The 15,000-nt window shown below is 47.3% G+C and overlaps 1 protein-coding gene across 1 annotated transcript in view; it reads right to left on the bottom strand.

Moving 5' to 3' along the window:
- Positions 1 to 11,729, bottom strand: part of ssrp1a (structure specific recognition protein 1a) — a 16,710-nt gene extending 4,981 nt beyond the window's left edge. The window contains exons 1-13 of the mRNA XM_080525225.1: positions 11,654 to 11,729; positions 10,337 to 10,522; positions 8,682 to 8,787; positions 8,309 to 8,502; positions 6,439 to 6,539; positions 5,647 to 5,776; positions 5,316 to 5,419; positions 4,869 to 4,997; positions 4,449 to 4,670; positions 4,214 to 4,286; positions 2,457 to 2,589; positions 1,388 to 1,430; positions 713 to 848 (exon numbers count right to left, since the gene is read on the bottom strand). Of these exons, the coding sequence (XP_080381351.1) occupies positions 713 to 848; positions 1,388 to 1,430; positions 2,457 to 2,589; positions 4,214 to 4,286; positions 4,449 to 4,670; positions 4,869 to 4,997; positions 5,316 to 5,419; positions 5,647 to 5,776; positions 6,439 to 6,539; positions 8,309 to 8,502; positions 8,682 to 8,787; positions 10,337 to 10,522; positions 11,654 to 11,707 (1,611 nt within the window). The 5' untranslated portion in view covers positions 11,708 to 11,729. The remainder of the gene's footprint in view (positions 1 to 712; positions 849 to 1,387; positions 1,431 to 2,456; positions 2,590 to 4,213; positions 4,287 to 4,448; positions 4,671 to 4,868; positions 4,998 to 5,315; positions 5,420 to 5,646; positions 5,777 to 6,438; positions 6,540 to 8,308; positions 8,503 to 8,681; positions 8,788 to 10,336; positions 10,523 to 11,653) is intronic.
- Positions 11,730 to 15,000: the final 3,271 nt, after the last annotated feature.

The following is a 15,000-nucleotide window of genomic DNA, read 5'->3' as shown; positions in this document are numbered from 1 at the left end:
GTTCATTATTTTGCCCTGGAGAGATTGTGGGATCTATTTTTTTTATTGTTTCAGCTGGCACATTTTGAAGATACCGGACAGATTAACAATCCGGGAAATTGCATTAGTTGAACACAACATTTATAATGATTGCTCGGAAAAACCCAAAGAGAAACTTAATGTGGAAAGTTTGTGTGGACCGAGAAGTGACGACACACTTCAGTACTCTATACCTTCCTTTTCCTCCTCCCTCCCCCTCCCTCCTCTCCCCTACAGTGTTATGTCTCTATCCCTTCTCTCCCCCCTCCTCCCCTACGGTGTTATGTCTCTATCCCTTCTCTCCCCCCTCCTCTCTCCTACAGTGTTATGTCTCTATCCCTTCTCTCCCCCCTCCTCCCCTACGGTGTTATGTCTCTATCCCTTCTCTCCCCCCTCCTCTCTCCTACAGTGTTATGTCTCTCCCCCCTCCTCTCTCCTACAGTGTTATGTCTCTATCCCTCCTCTCCTACAGTGTTGTCTCTATCCTTCCCTTCTCTCTCCTACAGTGTTATGTCTCTATCCCTTCTCTCTCCTACAGTGTTATGTCTCTATCCCTTCTCTCTCCTACAGTGTTATGTCTCTATCCCTTCTCTCTCCTACAGTGTTATGGCTCTATCCCTTCTCTCTCCTACAGTGTTATGGCTCTATCCCTTCTCTCTCCTACAGTGTTATATCTCCATCCCTTCTCTCTCACCTCTCTGCGTGGCTTCCTTTCTTTCTTCTCCTTCACCACTTTGGCCTTCTTGGCAGGTTTCTTCTTATGGCCGTCATCATCACCACTCTCCCCTCCTTCACCGCTGCTGTCGCTCCCCGACGCGTTGCTGTCGTACCTGCAGGGGGGCGGCAGCAGTAGTAAGTGAGGACAATCATCATAGATAAATCAGGGTCCCCACACCTTCTGAAACATCACATTCAACCACCTTTCAAGGACTTTCAAGACTCAATTCCCTCATATTCAAGGACCCAACACGGCATAGTTTGAGACGGATCTAGATGAGTTTATATAATAAGGAACTATCCGCTCACAGACAACAATTAAAAAGAGAGGCTTGTGAACGTGTGAACCCTAGCCTTCTCTACCACAGCACAGCTAAACAATATTGTGAAATATGTGTAAAGTGAAGCAATACAGAGACTTATCTACGGTACTGTAATTACGTAAAAAACATTTCGGAATATATATATAAAATGTTTTGAGAGAAAGAGAGAGAGGAATTCAAACACTTTCAATGACCCATGTCTATTTTCAAAAACTTTTAAGGCCTTGATTCCTTTTTCTCAAATTCACAAACTTTCAAGGATTTCAAGGACCCGTGGGAACCCGGATAAATGCCATAGATAAGAGAGGTGAGAAAACGGCTAAACTCACTCTTCTGCGACGTCACTCTCTTCTCCGGGGTTGAAAGACTCATCTAGAGGGAGAGAGAGAGAGAGAGAGAGAGAGAAAACATCAAATGATGGCTGACCACCGACACTAGAGCTGACCCCAGTGAGTCCACTAACCCCTTGTTTCCCTCAGTTGACTGATACAGTGTGAATACGACCGAACACTAACTCCCTCCGCTCCCCAAGTTGACTAGCGATTTCTGAGGTAACGGCAGCATTCCACTTGTGGCACCGCTGCCACTCTCGAGTCACGGCTCCGATGAAGCTACCGTCACATTTAAATCACCCAGCTTTATCTAGCTAGCTGTATTGTGTTTACAATCCGACTAATGAGTGTGTTAGCTTGGGTTTCAGCTAAACTGTCATGCGAGCAAGCCGGTTGGCTAGCCAGTGAGTGGTAAAATCTTTTTAAGTTCAAATGTTTCTAGTCGTTGGTGAAGTCGAGTCGACCGAGATGTTGTTGGCGGCAGCACCTGGCTGACACACACAGCTATCCCAAAACCTTTTTTTAGGAAACGTTTTATAAAATGTGTTCTGAGTGCGGCAGTCCCAGTCATATTTTTCATTTTATTGGACAGATATAGTGAAGACAGACAGGAAAGTAAGGAGGAGAAGGGAGAGAGGGCATGTCAGCAGGGCATGGGCTGGATTCTAACCCATGCCGACATGGGCATAATATGTGAGCACTGTAGACCACGGTGCTGGACCACCCCAGGCCACAACCTTTCTATAAGGAAACTGAAAGGACTGCCTTAGGACTAACAAAACCTTTGAGAAAGGCTATCCGACTGGCCGCGCGTGCTGCCGCTCACCCGTCTCTCCCTCTGATTGGCTGAGCGTGCTGCCGCTCACCCGTCTCTCCCTCTGATTGGCTGAGCGTGCTGCCGCTCACCCGTCTCTCCCTCTGATTGGCTTAGCGTGCTGCCGCTCACCCGTCTCTCCCTCTGATTGGCTGAGTGTGCTGCCACTCACCCGTCTCTCCCTCTGATTGGCTGAGCGTGCTGCCGCTCACCTGTCTCTCCCTCTGATTGGCTGAGCGTGCTGCCACTCACCCGTCTCTCCATCCGAGTCTTCTGAGTCGTTGCCCTCCTCCCTGATCTTGCCCTCGGCCTTCATCCTCTCCAGGTAGGCGTCATGCTGGTCCTCGTCAGAGTCGCTCATCTTGTCGTCTTTACCCTTCATGCCCTGCAACAGGAAGGAGGGTTAAACAAAAACACACTAACCGACAATGCCTTCCTTCACCTCTCTCTTTCTGAAAGCCTTTTCTCAGCAGCCGTGAACGCTAGAGGTCACTTTAACTGGGTAGACATCCAGGATCAGACTTGTGTCAGAATCCCTTATCGGGAAAAAACAAACAACAAATGACATCTGACCCTGTATCAGTTCTTAGAGCCAACGTATTCCTCTGTCCGTTAGATTAAAGCCCAGCAGGAAAAGGACCTCCTGTGTTCACACGAGCAGAAACGGCTCCCTTTTCTTACCTCCTTCACGGAACACTGCTGGAAATAGACAGAAGAGGCCAAAGCCCAGGAGACAAATGGAGAGGATTGGAAGAGAAGCCACCAAACACGGGGAAACGGAGGACAGCAGTGGAGGCTGGTGGAGGTGGACATTCAGAGGACGGGCTCATTGGAATGCAGGGCTCGACATTAACACCGTTTTACTTGTCCGGAGCAAGGAAGAACAACAGACGGCGCAGGCGCGAGACCAGACTAGATGATCGAGAGTGAAGATATTATCAAAGCGTACGGGTGATCGACAGGCGCGTACGCTTTGATAATATCTTCACTCACGATCATCTAGTCTAGTCTGGCGCCTGCGCCGTCTGTTGTTCTTCCTGCACACAGGTAAAAAATATCCGGGATCTAGCAGCGTCGTCGGGCTCGCGCAAACAAACCCGGCGAAAGTTTTACTTGCTCCGGACAAGTAAAACGGCGTTAATGTCGAACCCTGGAATGCACGGACTGGAATGAACAACGGTATCAGGAACAGGAGTGGACTCAAACGTGTGCTGGGTTCCATTCTCTGCATCAGAAGCTCTAGTCTCCACTGTAACCAGCCCGTCCTCCTCCTCAGATCCACCAGCCCAACCCCCCCCCCCCCCCCCCCGGGGGAAAAGACCATTTGTTCTTGTTGACCTTTAAGGTGAACTCTATGGGACGTTGTAACCGAGGCAACACCCAACCAGGACTATGGAGTAGGATGTCGATGGACAGAGTGGGGGTACGTTGTTTATATTACCAGAGAGCATTGTGGGAACCCCCCCCAAGAAATATGAACTTCCTGTATTAGGACTAAAGGATGTCTTTCAACGTTAACCACACTGCAAACCCTCGGGGTGATGCATTAGTCAAGACCACACAGAGAAACAGACACACGGTCTATGCACTCTCTCAAACATCTCTCACACACGATTAATTCTTTTTTTTTGTTGATAGACAGATTAGTAAACCGTTCATTTGGTTCATTCTCGCCAATCAACCATCATGACCGGGATTATTGGACGAGCCCCAATGCCCACCACACAGGCCTACACGCGCACACACACACACACACACACACACACACACACACACACACAGTGTACACACACGTACTGCAAGCAGAAATCACACCAAACCAAAAATCAAGCCAACACTCCCAACAGGCCCGTAACCATACCAACCTTCTTCTTCAGGGGGACACAGCAGACAGACAGGGAGAAGGCGACACACGTCAATGTTCATCCGTTAAGACGTCAACTGATACTGAACGAATCATATTTGGAAATGTTTTAAGAGAATTGCGGTTCCGTCGCAAAACAGCTTACCTCTTTGAATCCTCTGTTCTTAATGTTGAGTTTCTTGGCGTTTACAAAATCAAACAACTTTCCATATTCTTCTCTGAGTGTGTGAGAGAGAGAGAGATAGAGAGAGAGAGAGAGAGAGAGAGAGAGAGAGAGAGAGAGAAACAAAGACAAAAAGGATTCTCTTAGCAAAGAATTAGAGACACAGATGTCGATTAGTGTGTGTGTGTGTGTGTGTGTGTGTCCTGTGCATCCACACCTCTCTATGCTGCTAAAGGTGTACTGTGAGCCTTGCTTGGTCTCGACCTCGAAGTCGAAGGAGCGCGTGGTGGTCGTCCCTCTGGCGAAGTTAACACAGGAGATCTCCTCGAAGCGCAGGTGGACGGGGGGCTTGTGTACGTAGATGAAGCCCCTCTCCAGAGGGTAGAGCAGGCCTGAGGAGGCCTTGTAGGAGCAGGTGATACACTGAGCCCCAGAGTGACTGCAGGGAGGGAGGGAGGGAGGGAGGGATAGAGAGAGAGAGAGAGAGAGAGAGCGAGAGAGGAGGACAAGAGAGAAAGATTGGGGATGGAGGAACCAGGGAACAGATATGGAGGAGAAATCTGTGTCAGCGGAGTAGGAAAATTAGAATATTTCACACCGTGTAGAATGGCGTGTGCGTGTGCATGTGCGTGTGTACCCTGTAAAGTTCCCGGGCACGGTGATCTTCCTGTTGACCAGAGCCTTCATGACCCTGCTGACCATCTCATATACAGACCCAGACATGTTCTTACTGAGCTTCCCCTCGTAACGCTTCTCCACATCCTCCCTGCGGAGGGAGACAGAGAGAGAGAGAGAGAGAGAAACAGAGAGAGAGAGGGAGGGAGAAAGAGAGAGAGAAACAGAGAGAGAGAGGGAGGGAGAGGGAGAGAGATGGAGGGAGGGAGAGAGAGGGAGAGAGAAAGAACAAGGGAGGGAGGGAAGGAGAGAGAGAGAGGGAGAGAAAGAACAAGGGAGGGAGGGAGAAACAGAGAGAGAGAGAGGGGGGAGGGGGAGAGAGAGATCAGGATAGAGGAAGAGTGAAACATATGTCAGACACTAGCTACCTTATATGTGATGAGCTACTCTTGTTTATTCTCACACTCACTCGCTCATGTTCAGGGTCAGGCTGAGGTCCTCTTCTTTGGAGAAGAGCAGGATGAGAAAGTGATAACGCGTCTGGCCTTGTTTAATGGGGGGGTCCAGACTGATCTAGAGAGAGAGAGAGAGAAAGGGGGAGAGGGAGAGATTAATAGAGAAAGAGAGAGTTAAGAGTTCAAGAACAGGAGAAAAAAAAACAAAGAAGGAAAGGGACGACAGAGAGAGGGGGGGGGGGAAGGGATGATGGAGAGATTATCCCAAAAATAGTTACTCATCAAAGGTGAAGGCCAGGGTTAATCATAGCAGCATTTACAGCAGGCGCGCCCCCCCCAACCTACCACAAAGAACATCTGCCTCTGGTCCTTATGAGGCAGCAGGAACAGCCGCAGCACGGTGGTGTAGGGGATCTTGTAGTCAAACGTCTTACCATGGAGGTGCAGGAAGGCCGGGTAGATACGTATGTCATACCTGGAGGAGGAGAGAGAGAGAGAGAGGGAGAGGGAGAGTGAGAGTGAAAGAGAAGAGTGAGTGAGAGAGTGAAAGAAAGAGAGAGAGAGAGAGAGAGAGTGAAAGAGAAGAGTGAATGAGAGAGTGAAAGAAAGAGAGAGAGAGAGAGAGAGTGAAAGAGAAGAGTGAATGAGAGAGTGAAAGAGAAGAGAGAGAGTGAGAGGGAGGGAGAGAGGGAGAGTGAGAGAGAGTGAAAGAGAAGAGAGAGAGTGAGAGAGTGAATGAGAGAGAGAGAAGAGTGAGAGAGAGTGAAAGAGAAGAGTGAGTGAGAGAGAGAGTGAAAGAAAGAGTGAGAGAGAGAGTGAAAGAGAAGAGTGAGAGAGAGAGTGAGAGAGAGAGTGAATGAGAGAGTGAAAGAGTGAGTGAAAGAGTGAGTGAGAGAGAGAGAGAGAGTGAGTGAAAGACAATGAAAGAGAGGCAGAGACAGAGTAGGAACAGCGGTAGGACTAGTGAGAGTGTGTCTAGGGTACGTTGGTGAAAGGGGTTTGGGGCACCACTGCAGGCGGGGAGGGGGGGGAGGTGAGTGTGTGATGGCGGGGAGGGGGAGGTAGGTGTGTGAAGCCCGGTATGTGTTGCCTCGGGCCCTGTGGTGTGGAGAGTCAACAGGAAGCTGCTGCAGTTACCTGCCCCTGGGCGTGAGACACTGCAGCTCTTTGAAGACACACACAGCGTCTCCCGTAGCCTGGATCACATCTGCCTGAGACAGCACGTTCTGAGAAAACGCCTGGGGGCACACGCGCGCGCACACACACACGCACACACACACACACACACACACACACACACACACACACACACACACACACGCACGCACGCACGCACGCACACACACACACACACACACAAACAGCCTTTATGACAAATACAAATGACGAATGTGTGCAGTGTGTGTGTGTGTATATTTACAGTACTGTGTGTGTATATTTATAGTAGACACACACACAAACATATGCTGAGTCGGTGGTCTGCTATCCAGAAAAACTAATTTTCTGAAAATGAGTGATAGCTCTGTCTAGTGATAGCTCTGTCTAGTGATAGCTCTGTCTAGTGATAGCTCTGTCTAGTGGCGTAAATGAATAACACACCTAGGTGACTGTACTGACTGTGCGGAGGACAAGTAGAGAGCTTGTTCTAGGCCAGTGGAAGACCATGAATACATCCAGTACGGAGTAGGGATGTGCATAACTAACATTTTTCACGGTCGAATAATCAGTGGGTGGTTTGAGCGAATAATCAATTTTTCGATGTGTGCCGACATTCCCAAAGTCAGCCATGGATCATCGGCAAGAAAACACTTCATATCTTAAACGCAAAAAAAAAAAAAACTTTAACAGTGAAAAATCTAATTTGTTCTAGTATTAATCCTTTTGAATTTCTCCTTCTGAATACCGGTACTTAAATTAGGCTAACATAACAATAATGCAGAACTGAAAAAAAAAACATGCAGCTAATACCCTGCGCACGCATTAAAGTGATGCACGCATTTTGTACTATAGCTGTCCAGAGGTCATACTCAAGACTCTCGGAAAACAGGGACCAATGATTTTACTCATCAAAACCTGAGGAACACCTGAGGACCACTGCCCAGCAGCGTTAGATCCATCGCTATTTCACCTTTCTGCAACTTTAGCTGACGCCTCTGTGTATGCCTCCACTCTCTTCAGCTTCACCTGAAAGTCTCCCAGCTGAAGACGAGCTGAACGCACTTTCAGCATGGGAACTACCATAGAGCCAGGAGATGGAAACACTGCCATTTTTACAAAGAGATCCTACAAAACAATACCACACGTATTTCTACACTAGGAATGTAGCCCTCACAAGGCTAGGCTAAGCTAAAAACAAGTAGCCTAGTAGCCCAACTGGAAACACTTCAAGCGCAGTTGAATGACGTCAGACGCGTCCCGTTCCACACTCAACAGTAATAATAATCACTGAACTATATTAATATGATGCTTGTGTATATTGTTTATCTGTGCATGGTTAATGTAAAAAACAACAACTAATAGTGCTACAGAACCGACATTAGTTCTACAACAGTCTTTATCATGGCTGCCAGATAGTTCTGGTGTCAACTAGCAGAAGGCAGGAAGAGAGGGTTCCTCAAAACAGTCTTAGGTGGCGTAACGGGTTAAGCGTCGACCACGTAACTGCAGGGTTCCCGGTTCGATTCCGGCCGCGGACATGTCCTGCTTGTCATCCCTTCTCTCTCTCTCTCTCTCTCTCTCACCCATCCTTCCTGTCAAAATCTATACTGTCTCTCTCTCACCCATCCTTCCTGTCATAATCTATACTGTCTCTCTCTCACCCATCCTTCCTGTCATAATCTATACTGTCTCTATCAATAAAAAGTGTGGGGGACTGAATGGGGGACTGCCCCACTCGGAATCAACTGTCTTTCTCATGGCTGCCAGATAGTTCTGGGTCGACTAGCGAAGGAAGGAAGAGAGGTTCCTTGGGTTCAGACGGGGATATCCAAGCGCAGCCAGGGCGTACCTCCACGGGGTCCTGCCCCTCGTCTCCGGTGCCGGGGGGGACGTAGAAGCGCACCTCCATCAGGGAGACCTCGGCGGCGTCGTCCTGGTGGAACTCCAGCGTCACCTCGTTCTTCCCCGTGGCGCACTGGGACACGCTGGTCAGAGGGATCTCAAACACCGAGCTGTCGTTCACGTCAAACGACAACAACGGACCTGGGGGGAGGGGGGGTGGAGGATGAGGGTGTTCAAGAACCACAACGGCCACAATGCACCAGGATAGAGGCGAAGGGAATGATACAGAGGTGTCGCTCGGGTAAAATGATAGCAGCAAATAGCAGTGGTGGTGATGAAGACCTGTGTGTGTGTGTGTGTGTGTGCGTGTGTGGTCGTACCAGAGAATTTAGCGGTACCCCAGTTCCAGCCTTTCACACACATATCCTTCTCTGTCAGCTCCATCTTATAGTTTGCCTTGAAGAAGTCTGAGATCTTCTCAAAGTCCTGCAGAGAGAGAGAGAGAGGGGGAAGGAGAAAGAGGGGAAAAAAGAGGAGGCAGAGTTAATAAGCAATCTTCAACACTGTGCAAAACAAAACCACAGCCTTTCTTCTCTCCCTCGCCCTCCCACTTGATGAGGGGATAATTAATCAAAGCAAATGTATCCCCCCGCCCGCCGCTCAGCCCCCTGGGACACTGGAGGTGAATGTAATCCGTCCGCTCTCTCCCCCTCCGCCGCTTACAATCAGCCTGTTTATTTATCCTGCAGGCCCGATTAGAGCTGGAGAGCACACACACACACACACACACACACACACACACACACACAATTACTACCACATGTGTATGTGTGTTGAAGACAGTGTGAGAGAGTGTGTGTGTGTGTGTGTGTGAGAGAGGAAAAAGTCTGTGTGGGAAAGAGTGCATGCACCTGGGTATCTGCCTGTCTGTGGCTATTAGAGAGAGTGAGAGCCTGTGTTGGGGGTATTAGTGTGTGTATGTATGCGTGTGCGTGTGAGAGGGAGGAGAGACAGAGACAGAGAGAGGGCGAGAGACAGAGAGAGGGAGAGAGAGTTCAGGGCAGGCTGGATGTAAGAGTCCATCCTTGGCTTTGTCAATAGCCAAGTTGAAATCATCTGTGACTGTATTTGTGAGGTTACACAAATGATTTGTGTGGAAGTGCATGCGTGTACAGATGTCGGTGTGTATACATTTCTGAATGGACACTGTATATCAATTGGGGTGTGTGTGTGAGCATGAGCTGTCTGTGTGTGTGTGTGTGTGTGTGTGTGTGTGTGTGTGTGTGTGTAGATGTACATGAGTCTTGTTCCCTGTGTGTAGTGCTCCATCTTGCATTACTGCTTTGGCAGAGAGCTGTTGCTTGCCTCACGTTTATCCAACCACAATGATCACATCTCCCACCACTCTTCACCACTCTTACACCACTCTTACACCACTCTTCCCGCACGCACGCACACATACATACACACACTCCTCCCCAAACAATGGTCCCAAACACACACAGCGCTCCCAGTCGCCGTTCTATTTCGTTCTTTCCCCTCCGTTCCCTCTCCTGTCCCCTCCTTCACTAAAGCGTCAGATCAGAGCCGCGGACGAGCGGTTAAAAGACAACAGAGTTGAAGTGTTGGAGTGGAGCGTTTAACTCCTGAGCCGCGGCCTAGGCCGTGGTGGAGCACCGCTGTAACAGGAGAGCTTGCAGAGAGCGTGAACACATCAAAGTGGCTCGTCCAGTAACCTTTGGCGAATTCTTCTCCGGTGACAAGCGTGTCGGATAATAAACAATGACATCACCGGGGGCTGTCGTACACTCTCAGAAAGATCCATCTCCAAAAATACACTGATTAACCTCTGGAGAGAGCAGGATTATACACACGTAGCATGTGCACGCAGACACGCACGCACGCAGGCGCGCGCGCACACACACAACACACACACCCCACACACACCACACACACACACACACACACAAAACAAACCTAAACAAAGTATCCACACACCTTCAAAAAACTCCTACACACACACATACACACACACCGTATCCCTGAAGCCGTCATATTTGTAGACATGTCCTGAGCTGGTGGTGAGTTTGATGCCGTGGCCCAGACACACACGTCTCCACACGGCCAGGGTGAGGTCCTGAGCAGGGATGTTGTCCACCTTCCCTGTCTTACTGGTCTTATACACCACATTCTGCTTACTGAGACGCAGACGGCCATCGTTCTACAGGGAGAAAACACACACACACACACACACACACACACACACACACATTTTAGTATCTTTATTTGCGTTCACATTTTACAATAAAATTATTGAACACAAACATTAGTAGCTGCATCAGCATAGGACACTCGGTTGCTCAATGTGTTTCAGTCTGAGTCTAAGGGTACAGGTAACAGCTTCTCCTCCATATGTGCCGGCTGCCAATTATTGCAGATATTGAGCAGAATTTTGCCAGGGCCTTCGCTTTAGGCTTAGGAATTCCTGCTGTCTGCAAACCCCTGACCACTAGTCTGTGGACACTTCCAAGGCTTCCAAATATAAAGCCAAGCAGTTTACATCTGTAACCAAGCTGTTCAATTACATCTTTGAGTGGTTGGTACTTCACAACATTGGAAAGAAATGCCTCCTCTAAATTACAGTCGAACGCACAGCTTACTTCTAAGATGGTCACATCTCTACTGTCCTCATCGACAACAAAACACACACACACACACACACACACACACACACACACACACAGACAGTTAATCTAGTACTACTTTTTGCTACTCCTATATTTTAATCTACACAGCATACTTCATCTAAATATAAATATATATAGCAAGGGCAGGATTTTCTTATCATCAAAGTGCTTTAGTTGGCTAGCAAACATAGTGGGTGGCTGGCAATATACTAATTCTAGCTCGCTGTAACTACACAATCACATTGATTTGAATAGAGCTTTTGAAAAAATGATAATCACCTTATAAAAGCTACTCGAACCGGTTGGGTAAACAGAGGCTATTTAACACTAGTGTCTCCTTTATAGTTTTCCACAATATCAAGTGAATGTCAACAAAGCCATGCTGGATTAGAAGATTAGCCAGATTGCCCAGCTGGCTGCTAGCTAGCCTTGGAACACACTGGCACCACTGTGGCTACTGATGATGGATATCAGATAAGGGCTGGAAATTGAATTTGGTTGCCTGATACATTTCGAATTTTAAAAAGGCCATTTCTTTTCTATTCATCCAAGACAGTCCCCCTCAGTAACTGCTCACAGTCTTTGTGAGGGACCCTGTGTGATCTTCACTAGAGGTTGGTGTCAGGTAGGTAGGTAGGTACACTGGTGCACCGATAGATACTGACCCAGGTCCCTTTCATCTCCTGGTAGATCTCGTTGAACTCCAGCGTGTCTCCCATCTCTGCCACCGCGCGACGTGATGCTCAACTGACAAAAACAGAGGACAGACAGACAGACCTTGAGTTAAGAATATAAGCAGACATGGGTCAGATCATGTACAGAAGGTTCAGAGATAGGAAATGTTAGGATATTTATAGCATAGCATAGAGTACAGCACAGTGTTTTATTGTATAGTATAGTAGTCTAGTATAGTATAGTAGATAGTGTACATAGCCTTTATTTATGTAAACCAGCTCTTTTCCCTTCTTGTTTTTAGTATTTCTTTCCTAGCACCAGGGGAGCCCACCCCTCCTAAATTTCGTTGTATGGTACCTGTACTGTATTAATGACAATAAAGACCATTCATTCATTCATAACAGCTACAACACTAACGATGACAGACAACCGCTTAGCCCTGCATCCCAACTCTCCACCCTTCTCCCTTAAGTGTCTCTCTACTGGTCCACTATCCCACATGGACTGGTGGCAATGCCATGAAGCATTGGCTTGGTGTTGTAAGTGTGGCTGCGACCAACCATCCTGTGCTTTTAAATCGAGCTATGCATTGTGAGCAAAAGTACACTTGGTGAAACGGGTGATTTTGGGGGGCACGGAATGGTTTGCAAAACACAATGGCCATTAAATAGCTAGCTAGGTTGCCGAACGTCCCCATGGTGTTTGAAGTTCAGTGGGAGCAGAATAAGAGTTGAAGTTAGCCACTTTGACAGCTAATGTCAACAGTTGAGAGTCTGCTGTTAGCTAGCTATGTTAGCTAACCAGCAAAGCTAAGCAGACATAACTAGCTTCACTTAATTCACCTCACCAAAAACACCAAGCTAACAGCAGTCTATATGTTGGCATTGGGTATTAGTTTCGTTACGAACACAAACAACGTCCAGTTTTGGTGAACAGTAGCTAAACGGTAGCTAGCTAACTAGACTAGCTAGCGGCTTCCTTTGTGGCACCCTGCCTGGCTCTCTCGCACTGGCTCAGGGTGCGTTCGTACATTCGCTCTGGAAATCTGATCAGCACTCACGGAATGCCTCTTGTCCAGTCAAATGATTCGGTCGCTCTAGGACGTCGGACCCAGTGTGCGCTCCGGCGCTATCAGAGCGAATTGACGAACGCACCCTCTTGTGGAGCTTGTTAGCCTGTATGGGATGAGTTGACTTGTTGTTTCGCTAACTGGAGTCGTACATTGATTATTAGCCAATACCATGTAACTTGTCTCAATTGTAAGGTCTTCTACAATATATACGTGCAACCCGTGTGTCTAATATAGATAGTTCGCAGTTAGAAAAGCTACAAGAAGGTTTTCTGCCTTACTGTCAGAGAGATGAGACCTCGCCTGTTTCCCGCGTGTAGAGCTGACGTCACAGGAAAGAATCTGTGCCTTCTTTTGCAATTACTTCCGTACCGCTGTCGATGGGGGACAACTTTTCATTCTTTATCTTCCGTCCTTTGTCTTTCACCCCCCAAAAAACATATTGTTCTATTAACCTTTTCTAGATACCGAAGTACATTTTATTATTATACAAAAGCATGTCGCCTTGACGCCTTCCACCTCTCACGGGGCAGCACTGACTGCAATGAACGCCCATCGCCACTGAGGGGCGCACACAGCACCTTGTTTATGAAAGTGATACTATTATGGGTGTCCTTAATTAAAGGGGAAATAGAAGTCAACAACAAAACGGTCGTTTTTTGTTGTTGTTGTTGTGTGTGTGTGTGTGTGTGTGGGGGGGGGGGGGGGTGTAAACAGGTGAGGATCGGAGGATCAAATCTGGAGAAATGTAACCACTCTCAAACGTCTCCCTTGTGTGGTGTTCGGGTCAACCGGACCCGTTTTACATTTTTACTTGGTGAGAAATGGTACAAGAATACATTTGATCAATATGAAACTCCATGGCCTTGGCTTATTTTCTATGAAAAACATGTAAAAGTGAAAAAAATTTTTTTTTACACATCCTACAATACCCCAACACATTTATGTCCTTCATAAGATGTTCGGGTCATTTAGGCCCGGATGCACAGAGACACACAGAAACATACACACACTCACACTCACACTGACACTCACTCACTCACACACCTCTGCTCTAGCTTTCCCGTGCCAAGAAACCGTCTGCTCTCGCACTTTTTACCCTTTGAAGTGCAACATTGTAAACATTTTTACATTTTCTTGCACTGTACAGAACGCATGCAGCAACTGTAAAAAGTACATTTGAGGTACACACACTGTCACATTATTTGCTTCATGTGTTGTGTAGACAGGCATACCCATGACACACAATTGTAGCCAGTGTTATTTCAGAATTATTTGGGATTTTTCAGACATAATACTGTATTTCGACAGTGACAGTGAAAACAGTGTACAATCCGTTCGTGTTTTGTGATTCAGCATTTGCAGACATTTTTGAGAGATGTATTTCATAGCTATTGGCAAAAACAATCTTAGTTTGGTTCTTTCATTTCTATTCTTGTTCATCACCTGTATTTTCTTTACAGCTTTGATTATAATTAGATAAATGTGAAATTCAATTGAGAATATAAATTCAAAATAATAAACAGCAATGAAAACATTGTTTCATTAACATTTTTCCTAGATAAGTATGATTTATGACACCCAGGTCTTTATTATAGTGGATTTTGCATTTTCAAAGTTAGGGGCATCATGTGCGTAAAAACGCTTCTACTCATCATGCTGTCGTTCGGCCCCACCTATTTCCAGGGGTCTGACACTTTGTGGGTTGTCACTAAGCATCCTCTGCTCCAGCCTCTCCAAAGGGCAGCCCCCTAGATCCACCAGAACAAAAGATATGCACTTTTGAATGTGTACACAGTACCTATTGTGCATTATTGGGTACAGTACCTGTTTGTGCCCACAGGAGGCGCCCTTTAATATTATGGGCTATTTTGGGGCTTTCTTGCGCCCTGAGTATACCCCCTTGTACGGGTCACCCTTGGGACTAGGAGCACCGTGTCAAGACAAGTGCTTTTAAAACCCCAATGATGTCCCGGGTCAACTGGACCCGAAGAGTACGAAAGGGTCCAAAAAGTGAACACCACACAAGGGTTAAGAATCAATTGCTATGTCATTCATTTAAAAGTATGTCTCTCTCACTTTACCCCCCCCCCCCCCCACACACACACACACACACACACACACACACGCACACAAACACACACACACACACACACACACACACACACACATACACACACACACACACACACACACACACACACACACACACACACACATACAGGGCACACTTGACGTATAATGGGATACGTTGAATGACAAGTGGAG

Source organism: Nansenia antarctica (genome assembly GCF_963989245.1).
Source record: "Nansenia antarctica genome assembly, chromosome: 3".
NCBI classification, from domain to species: domain Eukaryota; kingdom Metazoa; phylum Chordata; class Actinopteri; order Argentiniformes; family Microstomatidae; genus Nansenia; species Nansenia antarctica.
The sequence above is the reverse complement of the archived record's forward strand: the minus strand, read 5'-3'. Positions and strand labels throughout refer to the sequence as shown.